We start from the raw sequence: 24,332 nt of genomic DNA on the forward strand, positions 1-24,332 counted from the left end.
CAGAAAGTACTTGAATCATACTGAGATCTAAGAGAAGGAAGTTAAAAACTGAAGCTTTAGTCTTCCTGGTGCTGTTAGCAGTGTCAAGAGCCTCTAAAGAACTACTTCTAGGGCTCCTTTCAAGGTCATCCTGGGAAGAAACTGTGCATGGCCATCACCAACAAAGTGATAAGATAAACCCATGTTTAAAGGTTATTCCAGATTCCAAAGGGGTTTATATGCAACAGCAAAGAAAAGTACTTTTAGAATCAGGAAAAATACCTGGACAATTGTCCTTTTAAGGTGCCTGATGACTGCCTCATTCTTCAAAGATACTACAGTGGGGTCCAATACCATGTGAACTACATGGTGGGGAAGCTGTGGCTGCTCCCACGTACACCCCACAAAAGGACCTGAGAACAACAGCCTGGATCAGTGCAGCATCTCTGGTAGTTGCTGGAAGACAGTTCCTTCTTCCCACTTGTTCCTCTAGGGCAGGTCAATGTAAGACACACACAGCAACCATCTCCTGAGGCAGAACAAACCTGAACCCTAGCAGTCCCCACAGGACAGTCCAATCACACTAATACCCAGCAGACTGGGTACACTACCGGGGAGTAACGAAGGCATGGGTGAAGTGTGCAACAAGCCTGATGACTGGACAGAACCTACTCAGTGTCAGGTGCTGAAGATGTCTTCTCTACAGAGAGAAACGCCCAGCCAATGTGGACTGCTTTTCCCTGTCAAGGGAGGAATGTTAACAGTTGGTGAGGAGCTGCTCCTGGGGAATGGCTAAACTGTTGGTGTTCCTGCCTCCACCTGCAGCACCTCTAACCCAGGACAACCCAATCTGCCAAAGCCCATACATTTAGAATCAGACAGTTGTTAAATGCTAGACAGTTTCTTACCTCTCCTGCAACAGGATGGTAACAAATACACACAGCAAGAATTCCTATGTTAAACAAAATAAAAGCTTCCATATTTGTCCATGCACAGTAATTACCTGGTAAATGACATCTTGAAAAAGAACTGGAAAAGTGAGTGCAGCATCTTCTAATTCATTTAGACTACAGTGCACTAAGGTTTCATCCTATTAAAACAAGAAAAGATGGCATAAAGGAAAGAAAACATTGTGAAAGGAATATTAAAAATAGAAGTGAGTTTCTGGATTTTTATGCTCATTTTAAGGTAGGTTTATTTAGTCTGGAAAATATTTTTATGCAAGTGCTGTCAAGATTGAAGAACTCTTAGAACGAATGAATTCATTACTCTTGCAGGGTTTTTTAAATCACTTACAACTGTGAGCTGGGGGCACAGTTATAAGCAGATATCTTCATTTTGTAGGCTCTCCTGTCAGTCAAACCTGCACCCATCACTGTGAATAATGTATCTGTTTATACGGGCACTGGAGGACACGCCAAGTGATGCTGGGCATGATAAACTAAACTAATGTTCCTGCCATCATTAACAGGCTCTGAAACAACTTTTCGAACAGGGAGACAAAGAGAAATTATTATCAAGACAAATATATTTTCTATGGATATCTGAAAAATCAACTCGTGACCTCTGAGCATAAATACGTTGTAAGAATTAGAAGATTTGTTCTTGATCAATCTTTATGCAAGACATGAAGCTGAATTTTCCCAGCTGTTCCATCTCAGTTTTCCCACACTGGATTTAGGAAAGCTTTATGGGGACAGATAACTCTTTGTTTGAGACAATAAGAGTTGTAATGCTTTTCTTCAGGCAGGATGTTAAGCACGCAGCTTGCACAGCAAGCTTTCTGCTCTTGCCACTATCATCTTTTCCCAATGCAAACTATATTTAACTGAAAATTGTGTAACATTGACAAAGCCTTTTTGTTGAAAGCAAACACTTCTAATTTCAGCAACAAGCAAAATGACAGAAATGCTGCAGAGCCCCTGCTTTTGGAATGTGTTTATAAAGACACTTACCAAGTCTAGAACTAAGGAGAATTCTGGTGTGCTTCTTGTTTTCAGTGGAAGAGCTGGCTTCCTGTTCAGTTGTTCTTCTGTTAGTGGTGGAACATGTTTGATGAAATAATACCTGGAAAGAATACAGATTTGGCTGTAGATATGCATCTCAAATTCATTACATGATGTTGAAGCCCCACTTAATATTTCAAATATTTAAGGCTGCACAAGAAGTATTTTAAATTGAAAAAAAACCACATCAATCTACATTTATTTTTTTAAGTTAAGAGCTTTTGGAATTCATTTCCATAATATAAAAATCTTCCAACTTAAATAAGAATGCCTTAGTCCAACACCCAAACCCACCAGTTTAGTATTTGCAGTACAAACATTAGCACTTACGGATCAAAGACTTCCCAGTCTTCTTCATACGTAGCTTCTGCATGGGCTGATGAGTAGCCACTGTCTGGAGATACTGGTGCTAAAATTCAACGAAAATGACCAAACCAAAAAATAAAACAAAACACCACAAGAGCTGGTCTTATTAGTGCAGTCTGCAGAAGTGACAGTCTGCCCTTGGTACGCCAGTGCCTCACACAGCAGTGGAAACCTCTCCCTGCAGCCCACCCTCTGTCCCCATGTGTCCTCAGAAACGGCCTGCACCGCTCCCAAGGAAGCCACCTGAGAGCCCAGTGTCCTCTCATGCCACAGAACATCATGACCTGGCTGAGCTGGGAGACCCCACACAGCCTCTGATAGTGGCTGGATGCTCACACGTGCCAGCCTAAGGAGGTAGCACAGCTCTTCCACCGGCAGCTCCCACAGCTGAGGGAGCCTCTGGAAACACAGCAACAGACCAGACCACAAGGTCTGGATGGAATCATGTATCCCACACCAGCCCCTCTATGCAGAGGTTGATTTCGCTTCCCTGGAGGCTCTAATATAAGAGATCAAAATGCTGCAAGTTGCTCTTCTGTGAGCAGCAAGGCCAGGATATGCATTTCTAATGGGGTGGCAGGCTTCAGTATGCATTCTGGAATCTTTTGTTTCCATCTGAGGAAGTGTTAGGAAGCCTACTGAGCTGTACTGGGAATAAGAGATAAGCTTTGGCAAAATCGTGTCTCTGGTGCATAAACCAGGTTTGTCTATTAGAGTAAAAATCACTGTTCCTACTGTTTGCACGCCCTAAGCAAATGTGAAATATCAGTTTCTAGAGAATGCAGGTGTTGGGGTTTCCCTGAGAGCACAATCACACACAGCTCCCACATGAGGGCAAGGCAAGCACAGGTTTCTTACCTGTAAGTGGTGGCAGGTCCCGGTCATTTGTTTCCTCCACCTCTTCCAAACCATTGTTGACAGTGGACCTGACCTGCACTGCTTGGCTAGTGTAAGCTGCCCCGTTGGTTGATGTTGCAGTACTTGTGGTAATCTCATCAACCTGTTCCATATCAAGCTGTTTGACTATCTCTTCAGCTTCAACAGCTTGTCCTGGAGAATCCGATCCTGATGTTCCTGGATTAAGATTTCAGTACATTCACAGTCATTATGAGGCTGAGTTACCCATCAGAATGCTGATATTACTGATCAGAATAATTGAAGATAGCCACATCTGACCCATGTTACAAAAATAAGACCCAAAAGGCCTCCTATGTTTGGGACAAGGAACTTAATACCAATTACTATTACATTTTTTTAAATGAAAGATACACCACTGGGTACTTACACCTGTAAAAGAAACAGTCTAATGCATATAAACTTATTGCTTCTTTTATTAATTATCAGCCCTTCAAAGACTTAAGGAACCCTTTATCAGGTAGTAGTAACTCCTGGTCTGTAAACCAGCACGTTAAGTGTACTGCCACTCAAAACAGCTTGCTCTTAAAAACCCCTATCATTCTGAGCTTTAATACGATCGGCTGGCCAGATAATACTCACCATTTTTATTTGCTGGTGAAAAAAAATTGAAAACAGGAGAAAATATGGTTCCCAGTAACGTGGTTCGGGGGGGGCTGCCCGTGGCAGGATTATCTTCTAGTTTTCCATTTTGCTTTACATGTTGGTTTGTCATTTCATAACTTCCAGCTTCTGTAAAAGAAAACTCATGAGGTACAATACCACGCTTCTGGTTTTCACACGTCCTCCCTTTAATCAGTATCATTTTCATTATAGGAAAGATCCCTCTTGTTCACAGTTCAACTTGGGCAATACCAAAGCAGCAGCCTCTCAGTCTTGAGATAAAAACTTAGCACCGTCTCAGCCCTACAATTTAGGAAGCACTTGTTGTTTACAGAAATTATGCTACACATTAACAAACAGCACAAGTTTAAATCCTTTAAATGAGCTTGATAATGGAAGACACTTCAAGCTGCTGTGCACCCTTCCCAGCACACAGCTGACAGTATCAGTGGGGTTCCACTAGATGGAGGCAAGAGAAAGTGTCAGTGAACTCCAGTGCCTGGAACCTCCAAGCTTCCCTATAATTAACGGTTCCCACACACAAACACACATCAAATACAGTTCCGAAGTAAAATACTTTTTAGTTGTTATCACAGATAACAAAGGGCATAAAATAAATCTTCACATTACAAAACAACACATAACAGTGAAGGTTTTCCATAAGTGTGCATGCACAGCAAGGTACATCCTAGAACTAGAAACTGCCATCTCGGGGCTGAGCTCCAAGACACAGCTCTGAGCCTGGAATAAAGAGAAGTTATTTACTTCTCAGTAACAGGTCTCTGTGCTGTCTGTACAAGTAGGGCAGCAACACAGGATTAGAGTGTTCACAAACCTCCATTCATCTGACTTTTCCGTCGCACTCGAGAGATCTGTTTGTTAGGCTTTTCTCCTGCTTGAGGTGTGGATGTGATCAAGTTGTTATCGATATCCCGCTCAATCCTACTTCTTTTTGCAGGATTTTCTCTTTCTTCCTTAAAATAGAAAAGGAGATAAAAAAGGAACATACTGAACAGTGCCTCTTTTCTCCAGTGGATACTACCAGAAAATGTCAGCTCTTAGAGAAAGTTTCACAAAAGATCCATTTATTGTTCTACTTCCAGATGCACAACATGCAAAATGTATCTGGCCAGCTGGCCATTTAAACCGACACAGCTCAAGGTAAATAGCAAAATATCAGGAAAGAAAACCTGGAACTTCTGTAGTAGAAAAACTGTCTCTATTTCTCTGGATAGCCCATTTATAAATATCTAAGCGCTGTGCAGCTTGGGACCTGTAGGTACAAGGCAACTAAAATGACATGGAACTTGATTTCTCTGCCTGTGAGGCATCCAGGAAGTAAAGTTTACAATAGCCCATGTGGAGGTCTCCACCACGCTCCCTACACAAAATGGGTTCCTCAGTTGTATACCTGGACAGAACCTGCTGCTATCCAATCCCTATCAGATGGCAAAACTCAGCTATTAAAAACATTGTAGACAAGGGTTATGGCCCAGTGAGTCTCTTACCTTAAGTAAATGGCTGTTCTTCCCTGTGGCACTTGCATGAATGATACAGAACCAAACACTTTTGCCCGTTTTCTGTGCATAAGTATAGGTATAGACACACATGTTTAAGACCCAAACCATTCTACGAGTGTCTTCCATGATTCTAAGACAGGTTTCTTGCCCTTTTCCCCTCAAAGCACTTACTACAGCTTAATAAACGGCAATCTGAAATCTAAAGCAGAACCATATAGAGGACACTGAAATGTGAGCTGTGAGACAATGCAAAATGAATTACATATCAAAATAAATGAGGACACAGACCATGCCAAAGTCAATGAACATTTCCATTTCAGTTACAGAATCACCCTCCTGGAGCTGCAGTTTCACAGCTTTAAAAAGAAAAGAGAAAGAGAGTTTGTGTGCTCCAAAAAAGGTAACTGGATCTTGTAGAAAGTTTAATCTAAAGCCCATGTGAAGAGTACAATGGCTGAGAGAAATACTAACACTCATGGAAGCGGGCTGACATGTGTCTCCCTGACCTGACACAAGAACAGGACAGCAGCTCAGCTCCTAGGACATCCGTGCAAAAGTTCAACACTGGGGAAAATGAGGGAAATTCACCTGTAAAAGCCATCAACTGGCCTTCATAAAATGAGCTGTGCTCTTGGTCTGCTTTATGGAAAACAAGTGCAGAAGCACTCCAGTAATCACACTGGCAACAGGTACCAGCAGAGGCAGGAAGAACTCACTGACTCGGGAGGCCCCTCTCATGCTCCCGAAGAGGAGATGTCACAGTGTGGTCAGAGAGCTCCCACTGCTGTGTCTGTGTTGTACTGGTCAATAGAATTCAATGGTGAGATCAGAATGATGTTATTGTGCTACTTGCTTTATACACTGAAAATTTAATTGGACAGATATAGGATTAAATGTACCTATTTTATGTATTTATATAACTATCTATTTGAATTCTATGATCTATTCAACTCAGTATAACCCATTATGATCAATAACCGTGCCATAAGAAACACGGTGATGTCACACCAACACAAACATGTTGCCTGTTGTTAGGTTGGTTCACAAATCCCGTGTGTATCAGGGAATGGGCTACACTGAGTCTCAAGTATGACATGCTCGAGGTCAGTGCACTGTCTGACAGTGCTAGTGCTAGAGCCCCAAATCAGGCAAGTTAAGAGGAACCTCTACAACGTCTCCAAAGTTGACATTTAGGAACGTTCACAGCACTCCCCACAGGCATCCATGTATTGGTTTTTCTGGTGTATCAGATCTGACACTTTGGAAATGACAAACACTGTTGTGCTCTCCATGCTGTTGCTGACTCGCCAGTGGGCTGTGTGTTAGTAAAGGACCTCGAGACCAGACCTGTCACCATCCACACTCAGAGCCGTATGTTAGTCTCTGGTTTCTCCAACTTAAATATCTTGAGGCTTTTTCAGGGTCTGTTTGTTTGAGGAGTATTTCCAACAACACATCTTTACCACACCAGACAACGAACGACCTGCGACTACGATCACAACCGAGATATACTTGTTCCAAAGACAGTTACTGCCGTAAATCCACATGCCCTCAGTGCACACCCAGAAAGGAGCTGCTCCACAAGTCATACCCGTGCACTATCGCAAAGAGTTATAACGTTTCCATGGCAGCCTCCAGACTACTTGGTTAAGTCATCAGCACTCTGGAAGATAGCCCGGCACTATCAATATCGTGCCATGCTAATGCCACTGGAACCACTCCAAGTCCTGCTAGGAGAGGACATGAAAGGAAACAGAGGAAAACGTGGACACTTTATATTAAAAACCCTGTCAAGGAAATAAAGAACGAAATGTAATCCAGAGCTTTGGGAGAGGAAGAGAAGCGGGGGAGAGGGAAAGCGAGCCCAGCCTCCCAGAGACAAAGGGAAGGAAAAGCAGACATACTTCCCTTATCTTAAAATTCCAGCCTAAAATGTTTTGCTTAGATTTCAGCATTTGTTGCAGTGGTTTTGCAGCCAAACTGTTGCACTGCTGAGCTACATTATCGATGGTGAATGCAGAAGAGATTAATTGTCGTGCCGTAATGAAAACCAAGATGTGATTTAACCCTTTCTCCTCACTGCAGTGCTCCTTTGTGGGTACCTCAGTGTTTCTATGGTAGTTAACACACGCCACTAAACATGAACTTTCACTCTAGTTTTACAATTTAAGAAGACACTGTTATTTTAGTTGAAAGTTATTTCTACTTCAGCTTGTTACAAAGTTACAGTTTCAACACTTGGATCAAACCCCAGAAAATACTTCAGACTGTCGATTTTTAGGTCTCATCTAGTTACTTTGGGATACATTTTAATTCACTTCTGACTTCGTGGCTACTCTTCTTTACAATTTACAGCTACATAATGGCAATGGTTGGGCTGCTGCCACCAAATTAAACTTCCTCTTTCACGGGGCCTCCCTTCACACACAAGAAAAACAGTTTCTTGAAGGTTTCGGAAGCAATTGCAAGGTTACATTCAGCCCATCAAAGTTACATATATATGTGTGTGTGTAAAATTTTCACCCTCAAAACATACATGCAACAGGCTCTAACAGGTGGAAATGGGTAAGGTTGGGGTTTCTGGCTGAAGACAGCTGGGATGTAGTGATTTAGCCCTGACAGCGTTCGTTTGACCCACTGAGGGGCAGCATTCACTGCAGTAATACACAGTAGTCACAGCAATGTCAGGATAGTTGAACTTGTGAGGTTTAACCTTTATTGACTGAGGAACTCCTAAACAACTGTGAATCGAATGGCTAAAATACTGAGCAACTTCATGCTTACAGAACTGCTTTTCTGAGTTAACAATTCTGGCAATTCCCAAGTTTCGGGAATGCTTCAAACAGAACTTAAAATTTTAGCTACTGAATTTATCAGTGAACATTTTCACAAAGCAATACCTTGGTGGCAAACCCTGGGCCTTCCTGAGCTGCCTTAAACACACCTACCACTGACTCCTGCAGGCTTTGCAGGTCTGCTTTGGTTCGTTTAATACCTGCTACAACCACCACAGGGGCTTGCTGTCTTCTAACTCTTGACAAGGATCTTTTGCTTCCATCACATTAAGAACCATTTCTTATAGCAACGTTTTAAATCAAATCTCACTGAACGTGCCCCAGTGAAACAGCAAAAGCAGCAGCCCACTGGTGCATACCTTGGGTGTGCTTCCTTTGATGAACTTTTTGATGGACGACAGCAGGCCGGTGTCATTCTTGGCGGGCCTGCCTCCACTGACAGGTAAGCTCTCCTCCACCTCCGAGTGTTTCCTCTTTGCCCTCAAAGCACGTGGTGTGTGGATCTGATTCGACTGCTGAGAAGCTTTCCGCGTTCTCAGCCTCATTTTCCTGTGTACCACATGTAAAGCTATAAAAGGAAAAAACACCAGGAATACTTTAGTCATTGAAGAAAAGAACTGAGCTCCAGATCATGAATTCAAAACATTATATAACACTGACAGTGTTCTGATGCACTAAGCTTTTACATCATGTAGATGGCTTAATTTAAATCAAACAGAAGAGCTATTTAAGTTAAAGCATAACACTGGCAGAAGAACAAATGAGTATAATCTGGCTGGGGATACATCTAACCATTAGACCAATGAGGTTTTTGCATAACCCTCCAACCCAAGTAGCAGGAACAAAAATTCTGCCTGCTTTTAAGATGAGCATTATGTGGTAGCTGGTGTCTTCAGCATCAAGTGACTAGACCAAATGACCTAGGCAGCCCTTTCCAGCCCTGTGCTCCTCATAATACTTCATTTTAAGTCTCCACACCAAATTTGGGCTGAGGCATAGATCTATATTCATGTCAAGTGTTCACAGAAGAAGAAATGAAATAAGACCGTGCATTCAGCTTGGTGAGGGTACAGCAGCCCAGCAACAGAACCCACGACTGATCTTCAATACAACTCTATCTGGGGATAAGATCCAACCACAGCAAAACTTGTGCAAGGGTGATATTTATTAAAGCTGAGTAAAGGACCATTCCAGGGAATGTGTCCCATTTATCTCTAACCTTTACCTGGGCTGCTGGTACAGCCAAATATAACTGCTCTTCTGGACCAAGGGACACCTCTCCAGCTGACGAAGCTCACGCTCAGGTCAATTTGAATGGGGGCTACTCCTGTGCTTAAAATTATGCACAGACAGGATCAGGAGCAGAAAAAAAGCAGCAGTAAGAAATCCCTGCGAGCTGTACTGCACAGAAACACTGGTAAGCAACTAACAGGCATTTCCCAGCCGAACTCATGGCAAAAAGCATTTTTTTTAAAGGGAAGCATATGCTTATCCTGATGGGAATGGGTATTTGCTTTTCTGAAGTTCATTTAGCAGGCATCTTCCTGCTGAAGAGACAGAATAAATAGTCTGTAACATTTAAAATACAAGCAATGTCACAACAGCTCTTCTGTTCAGGAAAAGGCAATGGTGGCACTGGAATGATTCAGACACACTGGGATAACAGCTTTCAAATGCTGTTCACAGCTAATGAGGAATACAATAACTACTGACACCACTGCTGGAAGGCTTAGCAGAAAAAGTGCTCAAGTGGTATTGTCAAGAGTGAAGTACTGCAGTTACATACAATATTTAACTGCCAGCAAGCATGGGATTTCAGTTTTCAGAGGCACATGTGCAGCACTTTCCACCAGCAGATCATACAACTGTTTTCAGGGAACGTCAAGATTCCTAAATGACAAAGCTACAGTGGAAGTGGACTCGTATGTGAGGTTCTTGGAAAGGCAACAGAAAACCATAGTCTACATTGATAAAAACTGGTTCTCACAAACTTGTGTCCTCTAGTAACAGAACCATTAAAACTCTGAGGTCCATGAGAGCATCTTTTCATTATTAATATTTGCACTTTGTTTAAAAGGATCCACTGTCCATGGAGGAAAGTGATGCAGAAAAATAATGAAAATAATCCCAGAGATTTTCATCCAATTTCCTGTCCCTGCTCCTTGCACCCGGAAAATAAAGAGAAACGCTCCTATAGCAAGACGTGAACCAACCCTGCCCGTTATCAGAACGTGCATCTCCACTTTGCTGTCTCACAAAGCGCTGCCAGGTGAAGTTTTAATTAATCACCTGTGGTCTCAAGCCACTCCAACTGCACAAACTACAGTCAGCCCTCTGTGCTGGGAGCAATCTGCAAAGCGGGTGTTACACACAAGGGCAGCAGTCAGAGAGATTGCTCATCCCTGAAATAGATGTTGAATATAAACGTGGACACAAGTGAGATTCTTATTTATCTGGTTTATAAACCTCTGTGAGGTGAGAAGAGAGCTGCACTGAATTACTCCAAGTTTTTGAGAGAGGATGAACAACTGCTTCCCATGGGGAATCAGGAGTTAAGGAAATGACACTAAACCGCAGTGGGATTTCCTATTTTCAAAGAAGTAAAGCACACGCATTAAAATGTTACTTACACATTTTGAAAACCTGGAAAACACCCTGCAACGTGACTGTGTGAAACAGCAGGCTTAAAACGCAAGAGGAATATGTAAGACACTGAAAGACAACTGACACCAGTGAGATTCCAGTGTGAGAATGAAACTATTGCTTCATTTGCTATACTGCAAGTTGCCCAATTCTTCTAGAACTGAAGGAACTATCAGGCAGGCACAAGATGAACCAATATAATGTCTGTCAACGGCAAGTATGTATTTATCCAGCAAGGAACCATTCAACTCATCTGTACACTGCTGCCAGAGTTCTTTGGCTCATTTCGCACCCTGGATATCAAGCCTGGGGTTATAAATATCTCTAATGGACTTAGCAACAGTTCCCTACAATCCTGTCAGCGACAGAAGTTTGCTTTCCTGAAGCCTGAGACCTTTGGCATGGATGGGTTTTGACTTACAGCCGTGTTTCTTTCCTGAAAGCAGCACAATGCAGACTAAGACACTTCACATACTCAGTCAAAGCACTCAAGTCTAAACACGCAGGTGATTTCCTTCCCTGGGTTCACTCAGTCTGGGTCTCCCTGCTCACACCACCAGTGTGAGCCCCTGAAGGGCTGTGTGACCACAGACTGCCACAGCCACCCAACGGGGCTGTGCTTGGGTCCCGCGCTGGGACAACAGCCCAACAGTCAGTGCATGGGGGGATCGCAGCAAACCACCCCAAATGACTTCTCTTTAGTTCTCTGTCGACGGATTCTCTTTCGGGAGCTTGCGGCTCAAAATCCTCCCTCTGTGAAGCCCTCTAGTTCCTCCTCATTGAGAAAAGTTGCTACTGAACTATTATCACAACATCATGAACCTGAAGCCAACTAAATACACGAGCAGCAAATACGCTGACCATTTAAAGACCCAGCTGATGTTTCTGTTCTATATGTGTTAAGCTCTCAAACCCCCTTCCTTCCTGAATTCCTTCTACAGTTCCAGTAAACCCAGAAAGTGGGGGGAAAGAGAACCCTCATTCTTCAAAAGAGAAATACACAGCAAAGAAGGACTAAATGGAATTCTCACTGAACAACGTGTGAGACACGAAAATAAGGAATGAAGGAGCTGTTAAAAAGCAGCAGCAGAGGAGCTACAGCTGCAGTAAATCCCCATTTTCCTGCATCCCCACACCCCAAGCTGTCAGGCACACCACCCTGTAAGTACTGCTCTTACTGCATGGCATGGGTAGGGTGTACCTACAGGAGAGACATTCCTGTGAATGACTCACTTCTCTAAGAGCATGCCTCCATGAGCTTTTCACCTGGGGAGCTACCCCACCACACGCAGTACTACTGCTTTACCTGCTTTTCCCCAAACCGCTAAAGGAAAATGAGGTGAGGCCCATCTAATTACAGGGTTTAAGACTTCCTGATACATCGGAACATTGGATGGAAAGGGTGCATTTGTTTTTCTCATCCGTTTCTCTCACACTGCAATGCCCAGGCCTCTCCCAGGCAGACCAGAGGCTACAAACCCTCCATGGACCTTGGAGAAGGTCCCAAGCTCCCCAGCACCACCAAAAGGGATATGCAGAGCTGGAGAGAGCTTGGGCACTCACCCAGCCAGGCTCCATGGGGCTGAGATGGACTCTGAGCTTCTCCTGGGGGGTGAGAGATAAATGGAAGAGGAAAGGATGGAACGTGTAGGACAAGAGGAAACGGCCTCAGGCTGCCCCAGGGCAGGTTTAGATGGAGCTGAGGAACAATTCCTGCCCCAGAGGGTGCTCAGGCATTGGAACAGGCTGCCCAGGGCAGGGCTGCAGTCACCATCCCTGCAAGTGTTCACACAGCGTGGAGATGAGGCCTCAGTGCCATGGGGCAGTGGTGGCCTCGGCAGGGCTGGGGGAAAGGTCTTTTCCAACCTGGCTGATTCTACAATGCTATCACATCAGCTCTGCTGGGACCCTCAGCAAGAGAGCTTCTGCTGCTACAGAGGACAATAACCTCCCCTTGTGGACATGGCCTGTGTTGAGGGAGTATGTTTTCCTGCCACCATAGCACACCTCCTTCCCAAGGGATGGAACTACACGCCATAAGGCTCCCTGTGCCCATACATCAGCTTTGGCCATCACGGGGCTGATGACCAGCGAGGGTGAAAAATTCACACTGCAAAACAAAGCATGCTGAAAAATGCTGTGGAATACATCCCATTAACCACCACAATGCTCTTCCTGCATTCCTTCCACAGCATTTCTTGAAACATTTCTTACACAAAGCCAAGAAGGCAGTAAAACTTGTTCTTTTTTCGAGATTTTGAGTGAGTGTCAACACGTGCTGCGTATGCTGTAGACAGAGATGGATACGTGCCCAACACACACAAAGCTGGGAACCATCCCCAAATCTAACAGCATCAGTGACAACTGATGTCTGGCTTTGAATCTGTGAGGTACCAGTGGCAGGTTCAGCATCTCACCATCAACCAGCTCAGATAATGCGGACCTCACTGCTGAGAAACTCTGCTCACTTCTCCCAGGGATTTCAGGACACACAAGCTGGAGCACAGCAGACGGATCCACAGAAAGAGGAGCCAAACCCAAGTATTTCTTCCGTTTCCTTTTAAACAAATAATGCCAGTCATGTTTCATCAGCACATTTCCTTACTGTGACGTGACCCAGATTTTGAGCATGAAGAAACATCCCAACAAGACGATGTGCTCATGGAGCTGGCTCAAGTCCATTCAACACTGGTGATGCTTTCAAGAAACACAAGATCTCATGCTAGTGAAGCCTGAGGCACCATGGAAAATGGACAAGAAGTTGGTAAGCCTTTGCCTGGTGGGGAGGGAGAAATATGGGACAAATGCTAACCCTCGTGTGATGAGATACCTGCCTGGACTCACAACAAAGCCAAGGAAAGCGACTTACAGATAAAGCCTTTCATCCAGACAGGCCCCAAAGCGCTTCACAGACTTCAAGGAAATGCTTGTTGTTAGTTCAGAGATGTTGAGACTTCCCCCCCCCCAGACACTCTTGGCCTTTCTTTAACCAACTTACTCTCCTTCCCTGGAAAACTACAGCAATTTCACGCTACTCCTGCCAACGTATTTTGGTTTTTACAACACACTGGATTACTGGCCACGGCTCGAATCTTTAAGTGTGTTTTTCTGCAACTGTCTGCTAAAGAGACAACTATTAACCAGGAAACCATGATTCGAGGAAGTCTGCAGTACAGTGTAGGTAAGAGCAAAACAAAAAGACAATGACTTCTAGAAAACAGCCGACCACAGTATGTGCTATTCAGCTGGTGGTGCTTGGTTAAGAAATCTGGATAAATGTATAAAGAAACCACAAGGTCCCTCAAAACTGTAGCTGGCAATTACAATGCTGGAAGATGCAATGCAACCCACACCCCTCACTTTCCATCTTTCATGGAAAGCACCTTCTCTCCTCCTCCCCATCTTTCAGGTTCAGTCATCCCAATCCAAAATAAAGCCATGCTTGAAGCCCATGGTCTTCAGCGCCTCATGTGAACCCCTGCTCCTCAGGGTGTCTGCCTGGGGCTCACACCCATCCCTCTGCTCTCCCAGAGCTCAAGCGCTTCCCCTAAAAGACACACTTTCTAAGAAAGACTTTGCCAAACAACAAAGGAGGCTTTTTATCACTGGCCTTAACAGGAGAAAGCTTTTCTGGTACTTCACTTTCTACCCCTGCAGTCATATTGCTAGACACCATTGTTCTGCCATTGTTTTGCCAGGGAGGCTTTGTTTTGAATATACTGTACTCATTTGGAACCAAAAGTTTATTCCCTCGTGGCCAAGATATTTTTCTCTTTGCAGCTTGTAATTAATTCACTCTTCTCGCTCTGGGTCTGACTGTTAACCAAGCAAGAGAAATGGAGAGCTAGGTTAGCTGTAGGACAGTTAATGCCAGAGCAGAACCCCAAAACCTGCTGCTGAAGACAGATCCTATTTACAACGAGAGATGTTGCTGAGACAAGAATTTGACATTAGGCACCACCGGACCCTGGCGCTCACCAGTAGCTGCGATGGTTTGAGATGGGAGTTTGCAGCACCCGAGTTTTAGCCGAGAGGGTAACAAATCCCCCCAGAACCAGCAGTGATCCTGGGCTGGGCTGGAGCAGCTGTCCCCAGGCACATTGGGCGCTCCGGACACTTAATCCATGCTGCAGGCACAGAGCAAGCCTATTTTTGGAAGTCATCTCCTTGTTGCAAGCCGTGGTAGAGCCAGGTTGCTAAACACTTCCTGAACAGCCCTTCCAGGATGCTGGCTGACCACAGACAAATCCTAATGACTTACAGGGTTTGACTGTTGTTTAATTGCTGCTCCGCACCAGTTCTCTTTTTAATTGAGAAAAACCCAACTAAACCACCCAACAGTAGTAACAAGCCCCACTGAGTCTGTGTTGGACTGTGGAAGCCACAGAGTAACTGGCGCGTTTGTTATGAGAAGCTAGTAATTTTTGCAAGGTCCACACAGAGAAGAGAGCTGCATTTTGCTTAACTGCTCCAGAAACCCTAATCTTGCTGTCCTTCACCTTAATCTCCCTGTGGGATCAGAACCACAATCACATATCCTGCAGGACTCTGTCAGGTTGCTATCTTTTAAAGGCTAGATAAGGCTTTTGGCTGCTCCTTTGGCCTTAGAAATAGCAGAGGGGTTTTATTGTAGGATAAAGCCTCTTTAAATGATAATACCATTCTTACTGCCCCGGAAAACAGTTTTCCTTGGTGCACTCTGTAGCTTCAGAACTTTTACAAATAGCTTACACCGTGCTCTCTGCCTTGCCTGGGGCTGCTGCCATGCTCCTCTCACACCTGGCTTTCCTGATTTAAAACACAAAACTCAACCAACTCTGCTGTTAAAAGCAGGGAAATGCCACCCCAGCCAAGATTCCCATCAGCCCATCGCACACATTTGAGACTCGCCCTTTCCCATGAAGGTGCTACTTTAACCCTGACACATTCATTGCCCTTTCTGGCCTGTTCCTCACACGGAGAACTTCATTCTTACAAACTGCAGTCTCTGAGATGAATGTGCTCATTTGTGCACATACACAAGTTAAAACTGATATGAAAACAAGTGCTCAGGTTTTAAGAGCTTTACCAGTGAGGGATGGCATGTTTTTACATACAACCTTAAAAACACAATATTGAGACATTAGCAACTTGAATCACATTGTGTTTCAATGAGCTGAAGACCTGTCTGATGATCCCATCCCAATGAGGCTATTTTACACACCTTATTTCCTTTCATTATTCTTTTCCCTATTATAATTTGGGTGAAAAATCCACAAGAAGAAAACAAACCTCAGTGACTACTCAGTGGGAAGTGATGGGAAGTTTCAATATGCCAATATTACAAAGTGTAACAAGCACAAGCCACTGACAGCAGCAGAAGTCCTGTACCCAGAACCGATCCGCATCCACACTATAATCTTCCATTCTTTGATGCTACCCTGAATTCTGCTTCTTTATTTCCCTAGGTAATTGCTTCCACTTTGGTCTAACATATCTCTGCCACTTTGAAATGCCTGAGGTGTAATGAAATAACTTTATGGCTGTAGAGCAGCAGATATGGCTCTGGAAGCAAACAGGGAACTGCTCTGTTGAGCAAGAAGACAGTTTGCCTCATGCCTTCCATTGGAAAGCTGCATCTGAGCAAAAGTTGGGAGCTACAGAACTATTGATGTGACTGTCAGTGATGCCTTGTGGTGCAGGTTTACATCCTTAAGAGGAAACATGCACGCATCTGTCACACTAGTAAAGCTGAATGGAACAGAGGCGGCTGGAGCTTCCGTCTCCACACTCGACCCTTAACCTGTATCTATAGATTTTAAAGCAGAGAAATGTGCAAGAACCAGAAGTGCTGATACCACCCATAAACCTACACAGTTGCTGGATTCTTCTTCCAACCATTCCCTGGTATGAGGAGGAAACCTGCCCTCCCCATCAGGGATCCCACAGAACATGAGGGCCCAGCCATGTTCCACAGCAAGGCCAGTCTGTTTGACAGTGGTTCACTCATTCCATTCCGAAGCAGTTACACTAATTTGGAAGAGTTTTCCAGATACTGAGGAGAGCTAATTTATCTTAAATAGCAAATACTTGGAAGCAAGTTAGCTGTCACCCATGTGCCACATGCTAGATACGACGATACGCCCAACACTTTTCATTAGAAGCACTGCAGAAACAATTTAGCAAAATCATGGCAAAGTATTTTTGATATTTAGAAGTGTTCTAATGAAAACAGCAGGAATGGAGCCCTCCCTCCCCTGCACCTCCTCCAGCTCAGGGGGTACCTTTTCCCTGTGCATTGTGGCCAGGCAGAAGGAAGGGAAAGGCAGTTCAAGGAGCCAGCCGTCCAGTCCTGCACTGACTTTGCTGCCTTTCAGAGCGCAGCTGAGACAGGAGCTGTCACTGTGCATGGCACAGGGGGCTCATCTCCTGTCCCCACTCAGCTCTCACCCCATGGCAGGGCTTGCTGCTGCCAGGCTGCAGCTCTGGCACAGCCCAAGCCCATCTAAACACCACCGTAGCCCTGCACCCTGCCTGAGGCCATGCTGGCACTCAGGACCCTCCATTTAGCCATATTTTTAGGCCAGCTTAGTAAACTGCAATGTTCCAGCACAGGAACAAGAGGTGGAACACAGCTCCTGGCAGGAGGAAGGACAGCCACAGCAGTAAACCAGCAAGCCCATGGCATGGGGGTGACGCGCTGCACCACAGCCTCCCGTGGCTAACTGCAGAACTTAACACAACCGCTCAGTGCTCAGCTCTCTGGCACAGTCAGATGGTATTGCTGGCACAGGGCTCTCCTGGATGGGGCTCAGAGCAGCTCACAGCAATACACAGGAGAGAGCTGGTCCCTATGGGCAGGACAGAGGAGGTCCCCCTGCTTAGAGCTTCACCAGGAGGATACAACCTGTGTCACTGTGTGCTCTCCAGGCCAAGGAGCACATCCTGGCCTGTACCACGGACTGGTCAGTGGGACTGCAGCAGCCTGACTGCTCCAGGCTGCTTTGGAAGCACAGCCTCATCTGCTTCACTATCAGCATGAGGCTGGGCTTGTGCTGATGCGATCACTGAAACTATTCAGGTTTCAAGTTTTCCTTTTCCAGCACGTTATTTTAACTAAGGCTATCCATCACAGATTTTTTAAGCAACAGTGTTTTATGCCATGGGTTTCATTTGCTTATTGTGCTCTTTGATGGGCTGCATTCCTTAGCATTAACATGAACAAGCTTTTTCTGTTACAGTTGATATTTTACAGCCTTGTTTCTAGAGAAAATAAGGCTTATACAACAGCACTGTCCATAAGTGTGTGCCAGTCCTCCCCTGGGAAACGTGGAGCCCACTGACAGACACCAACCAATTTCACAGGAGGGAAATCTCAAACTAAGTTCCTCCAAGCTCAAGGAAAATCAGACGCTCTGTAGGTAGGTCAGACCCTTTTAACACCTCCAACAAGCAACAAAGGGCCCCAGCCCAACCCTTCCCCACATCCTCTCTGGCTACACTTCCTAGCCTACCTCCAAAGGCCAGCTCCCAGCAGAGCCTGAGCAGTGGAGGAACAACCACACACCCACTCCCAGAACAGCCATCAGCTAAGCCAGTGCAGGCACTGCAGGAGGGGCTCCAGGGGAGGTGGGGGTACCCAAAACACTGCAGCCAGGGTACTCGGCAGAATTACAGGAGAGGAGGGCTGGAAGGCACAGAGGAATGGAGCCTGTGCAACAGACTGTGCTAACTCTGCTGTTCAAGAAACAATATCAAACAAACTGGAATATTTTAGCTTGTGACTATTTTATTAACAAGGTATTGATGATGCAACGTGACAATAACTCAAAAGCAGAGTTTGAAGAAAAATGCTGAGCACACCATTCATGTAGAAGGTTAACATCTTTTGCCCCTGTCCACTACAGGGGTCAAAACTCGCACCCACATTTCAAAACCTGTACATTAAAGTGTGTGTGGGGAATCATTCTCATCCTTTCAGCTTCACCTATGTTATAACACAGAAATTAGTTTTCTAAACTCTCTGAACACAGAGGATAAACCAAGTCCATCCTGATTAAACAAGCACCTATCTCAAACCAAGTTAGCTCAGCAGCCTGTGGGCAGACCCCGATGAGGAGTGTCCATCTATCCACACGGAGAAGAGCAGAGCTGAGCTATGAACTCACGTAACAGATGAAAAGGCATCTGCTCAGACATCCAGGAAACTCTGCACAGATTCACGGAATCTGATTCTATCCTGGGATGGTTGACTGAAGGCTTTTAGCCATCTTTTACACCCCCTCTTCGCATCAGATTTATCTCCTCTTCCATTACCGCCATGTGCTTCTCCGTTCACAAGGAGCTTAACACAAACAAAAACTTTAGAAGTGGCGAGGCATCTTCTGCCTTCCCATAAAGCAAAGTGATGTTTGACACAAATCTGCACCAATTCTTCAGTTTGGGTCTAGCGTGGGCTTTTGAAACAATTCTTACCATCCTCTTTTACAGTGCTTGGGTGCCCATAACAAAGCAGCTTATCACCTGGAGTGCTCAGACTGAAACTGAACTGGAGCATACACATCAACCACTGAAGCACATAGGACCAGATCACATTAAAGCCTCCAGAAATGCAAACAACATGGACATCAGGTCCTCGGCACCAACAGACGCATTCTATGGGCCCATTCCTCCCACACCACAGTACTCGACAATACAGATGAAGACTGACAACGCTCTGAGTAAGCTGATGTAACAGTAGTGGGTTCATCAGTGATTACTTCAGTTTAAAAATAAAACTAACCCAGCAAACAAAAAAAGCCCATCCCTTTTCCCCGTGATGCTGACAAAGTCTCAGCTACCTGAGGCACAGAGCTTCCAAACGTCCAGCAAACAGCACATGGACAACTACAGGCTTGCCTCTAACCTCGCAGTACCTGAGCTAAAAGGGAACAGAAAACACATGAAGAGGAGACAGTACAAAGAGCAATCTGCTTGAATAAACTTCCTACCATTGCAAGCGTGGACCACTGATGACAAGTGGTTATTTTCTAGTCTTAAGCTATTTTATGGTTTGGAACCCTATTACATTAACTGACTCAGGACCTTTGAGGGTGAACATTATCAAACATTTTCCAGGTACATAATAAACCCAGCTTGTATCAAAAGAGAATCATCTTCAAGAGGGTAATTAAACATGACACCTCTTCACCTGATCTGTATGTACAGAGCCCATTTCTCCAACTGAGCTTTCAAAGACTTTTCTCTTAAGAGTGCTAGTAAGCTTTCCAGTCCCCAGGAACATAAAATTAAGGAACTCTACATCCAGTAGCTACAGCTGCTTGAGTATCACTGCAGCTACACTGAAGTCTTCAAAAGCTTCTTCTAAATCTATATTTTTAAGTATTAAAAGTATCAAATTTCCATTATGTTTCTTGTTTTCTTCTTTAATATTCCTCAGTTCTGTCTTGATATGCAAAATGCACCAGCTTTCCCAAGTGTATTTAAAGTGATTTAATTACAACTACTTGGTCTTGATGAGAGTTTAAGGTGTCAAATAAATTGAGATAGGTAATTCAATCAAACATCCTATATTTAAATCTAGCTACACCAAGCCCACAAGTCAAATATTAAAGTACCTTTAATGTTCTCACAGATATTTCTGCTATCTGTACCTCCCACCCCTCACCCAAAAACATACCTTAAACCTTCAGTCCATACTAAGCTTCCCTTTAGCAAACACAGAAATATAATCACTGCCCATGTAACTACTAATAACTAACTTGCTCTTACACTCCTAATTTATTTCTTAACTGCTAACAGATGCTCTTCTTCATCATTTCTCAGGAACAGACAGACACAGATACAGGACTGCAGCACAGCCACACATTCAAGAGAACAAGCTGAGCCCTCACCTACAGGATTTATCTCCCCCCAGGTGATGGATTTGACTCAGGTGACCAGGCATGGCACCACAGCCCAAAGGCATTATTTCAGATAAAAGGAAGCCTGCTGCACCTAAATGAGCTCCCCCAGGACAGTAAAGTGAGAGAGGTACCTAGGAAAGGGAGAAACAAGAAGCAACTCGGGTAGTGCTATCTCTTTTGAAAAGGGTACTGGGAAATGAATTGAGGACAAAGGAGACCACGGAACCTTCAGAGCCAGCCCACTCCTTCCTGAAACAGTGAATACTTCAAAAACACCAGATATAAGACGTAAACTACAGAAGAAAGAGCCTAGAGGAAACTACAGTGGATGAGGATCCCACCACAGGGGTAAGAAATAAGTTCACCTGTATTAGACTGTCTGTCCTAGCATCTTCAGCCCCCAGGTACCAAGCAGGAAATACTGAGTGTTTCTGAAGCTCTATCTAGACTGAGGAAATCTACATTGGACTGTGTCTAAACCAAATGCTGCCTGTTAGAAATGTGAAAGGAAGGGCCAATACTGGTTTTCCCTAGTCACCCACAGCTAGGGCTGCAAGCCTCCCAGTGCATGCAAGTACAACTCGTGCTGCCCAAAGGAACCCCTCTGTGTAGGGGTTTTACCACTAACTAGGCTGGTATGGCTGTGCCAGGGAAGTCCTTGTGGGATAGTCTAATCCTTAGATTGAATTACCTGCCTTCTGCTAATTAGCACCTTCTAAAATACAGGGTGAATCAAAGCAATCATGTTTAGAATGGCCTCAAGTAAACAGTTATGATTTACACTGAATCAGGGCAGCTGAAGCTTCCAACAACTGCTCTGATTTGATGGGAGTTCCTGTTCATTTATTAACGTAAATTAGCTATTCCTAAACAAGGACAGGTTCCTTTCCTTGCATACGAGGCTTCAAGGATGCCAATGTGCCCTGCAGTATCACCTTCTGAGCCTCACGCTGCCGATAATGACACTCCTGCTGTGCTGCCACTGCGTGTGGTTGTGTATATAAAATAAAGTAATTTATTTATAGGTAAATTCTAATCCAAACGTCTTCCAGTCAGATTTTTTTTTTCTCCTAACACTTGGCACTTTGGCAATAAATAGCAGGATCCACTTTTTAGCATTGTACTACTTTAAGCATGCACACCTTATTTTCCAGAGGCAGTGAACAGCCCCTTCTAGTTAACCTTACTTTCATTATAATGTTATACTTGCATATTTATTGTAGTGGTGTAACTTTATGTGGTGTTTTATGTCTTCTAACCAGACTCCTCACCCAACAGAAAGAAGCTCTGACTGCACACAGGATTTGGGCACCCTCCAGTATCCACCCTCTTACACATGCACCTCAGGCATCCCCACCCCGCAGTGGGCTGAGCACCCTCATTGCACTGAACTCACCAGCTAGCCAGCTGCCCTTCAGGGTCTTTCTTAGCCAGGTGCATGGTGCTCTGATGGGGTTGAGCTCTCAAACATTTCCCCACGGGGAGGTGGATTTCTTATGTCACAATACAGCAGAACCCAATGTGGCTGCTGGATTAAGCCTGTCCTCCAGCGGCTGCCCATCCTCTCCCCTTGTCCACAGACCACAGCATCACCACAAATACTGACCCATCATGCAGTGAAACTGAGGCAACGAGGACCAGTATGTGATCACACAGCTGGTGGGGCTGGCAGTGGTGACACTCAGCTCATTACTTGACACTCAACTCATTACTTGCTTGCACCAGATTGTCCTGATAAGTATTTTCCTGGGATCAGGAGGTGCAATGAAAGAACTTCTCTGTAGTGAAGAGGACCTTCAGTTACTAATCAAAGTAATTACTGAAACTGATCTGATTGGGAAGTCATCTATTTACACCAAGTTAAGACTGCCAACTGGGAAGCCACTATCCAGCCCCTGAGACTGATTGCTTTAGATGTGGATGATTTCACACTTAATTTTTCAAGTGCTATTGAAAATGTCTTCATCTCTGAATGTAAAATATTTATTTTTCTAGAACACTAAATAATGGCCATGGAGGCAGCTCAGCCTGCAAACAGCACGCTGCATTGGCTGCAGGGTACCTCGCGCTATGGGAGCTTCTCCTCTGAACAGCCAGAAGAGATGCACCACACTGCACTCAACTCTGCACTTGAGCAAATTAACCCGTGTTCATTTGGGTCTGACACCACCAAACCCTCTCCCTGAGACAGCTCCTCTTTTAAACGAGCCTGGAAAGAGCTTACAGCTCCCTTACAGGAGCAGCAGTGTGGTTCAATTTAAAGAGTCTGGCTCTAAACACTGCAATCCGGGATTGATGCATCAGCTGGGCACTTCAGGTGGGTATGTGCATTTCCTGAAGACTTAACTGGGATCTATAAACATCAAAGGAACTTTTCATATGCAAGAGATGGAAAACAAGCTCCCATTTAAAATTTACAAGAGGTTGGTGCCAACACTTAGTGGTAATGGAAGCTTCCAGCAAATGAAAGAATTTCATTCAGACTTAGTCCTTTACTTTCTGGGCTAATAGGAGTAAGAACCATCATATCTGATCTAGTCACAGTAATGAATCAGAAAGGCACTTGACAGAGAGGAATGTTCCTGAGAAAGTATGGAATAAGGATGCAGTGGCAGGGGAAGTGTGTGTGTGTGTGGGGGGGAGCCTTTGAATCTGGGATGATCTTAATAGTCCTATGGGGACATGATCCAAGTCAAAAACCATCACAGATAGAACTGGCTCCCCTGCGGGGACGAGGCTGAAACCACACGGATGGGGAAGGACTTGCACGGGGTTTGAACAGGGAAAGCTGCAAACCCATACCCTGGGAGAGGCAGTGTTAAGAGTTATACAGTCCCACTGGCTCCAGCTGGGATCTTGCAACTATGACAATGATGTCTTGGAACTTCCAGATACTCCTTCAAAAGGGCAAGAAATCACAAGCTCCTCTCGGAGCACACGTGTGTCTAGAAATGCACATGAATTCTGAACTTCTGGTGAATTCCAGCCCTACTCCACACATCCTGCTTTTACGGACTCCTGGAATGGTGGAGGTTGGAAGGGAACTCAGGAGGTCACCTCAACCCCCCTGCTCAAGCTTTCCTGGCGAGCTCTTGCCAAAATAATTCTGTTTGACTGTCAGTACCTGTTCTTACAAAAATAGGCGACCATTCCAAGTTATTATTCCACTTATACCTATGGAAAAAGCTTCTTCCACAGGAATGAAATATTTGCATAGAAAACGTGATTCTCAAAGTCTCCTGCAAGCACTGTTTTTGCTGGTGTCGACCTCAGCAGCACAACAAGTGATCAAAGAAAAGAAAAGGCAGTACAGCATGGAAAAACTCCATAAGATGAAGACTACGTTTCCTTTTGAATTCATCAGGCTCTTTTCTTTTTAACTGCTTAATGCTCCTCAGCCCTCAGCAGTGGTCACATCAGCGTGGAGTTATCAGCACTTGTGGTGGAAGTCTGAAGGTGGAAAACTACTTTTAAATGATGAAAACCCAAGTCCAGCTCCAGCATTTGTGGGGTGTTTCCACGGGTGGAGAAGTGATCCAACTGTGCCATTAAATCTCCGGGACACACTGACAAGGGAATTTGTTCGCTAACTACAGAACTTTCTCAAAGGAAGCAGGAATG

At 44.6% G+C, this 24,332-nt stretch overlaps 1 protein-coding gene across 4 annotated transcripts in view; it reads right to left on the bottom strand.

Moving 5' to 3' along the window:
• Window positions 1-24,332, bottom strand: part of CTDSPL2 (CTD small phosphatase like 2) — a 34,744-nt gene that overhangs the window by 8,433 nt on the left and 1,979 nt on the right. For 2 of the 4 annotated variants that reach the window (XM_062642713.1, XM_062642715.1), the window contains exons 2-8: window positions 8,544-8,752; window positions 4,705-4,843; window positions 3,849-3,998; window positions 3,210-3,425; window positions 2,316-2,394; window positions 1,935-2,046; window positions 983-1,069 (exon numbers count right to left, since the gene is read on the bottom strand). In XM_062642713.1, the coding sequence (XP_062498697.1) occupies window positions 983-1,069; window positions 1,935-2,046; window positions 2,316-2,394; window positions 3,210-3,425; window positions 3,849-3,998; window positions 4,705-4,843; window positions 8,544-8,729 (969 nt within the window). In that variant the 5' untranslated portion in view covers window positions 8,730-8,752. Of the gene's footprint in view, window positions 1-982; window positions 1,070-1,934; window positions 2,047-2,315; window positions 2,395-3,209; window positions 3,426-3,848; window positions 3,999-4,704; window positions 4,844-8,543; window positions 8,753-19,646; window positions 19,671-22,107; window positions 22,384-24,332 lie in introns of those variants that run through there. The other 2 variants (XM_062642714.1, XM_062642712.1) reach the window with 2 other exon arrangements.

Source organism: Pezoporus occidentalis, unplaced genomic scaffold (genome assembly GCF_034315485.1).
Source record: "Pezoporus occidentalis ecotype Australia unplaced genomic scaffold, CSIRO_AGI_Poc_V1 ctg72, whole genome shotgun sequence".
NCBI classification, from domain to species: domain Eukaryota; kingdom Metazoa; phylum Chordata; class Aves; order Psittaciformes; family Psittacidae; genus Pezoporus; species Pezoporus occidentalis.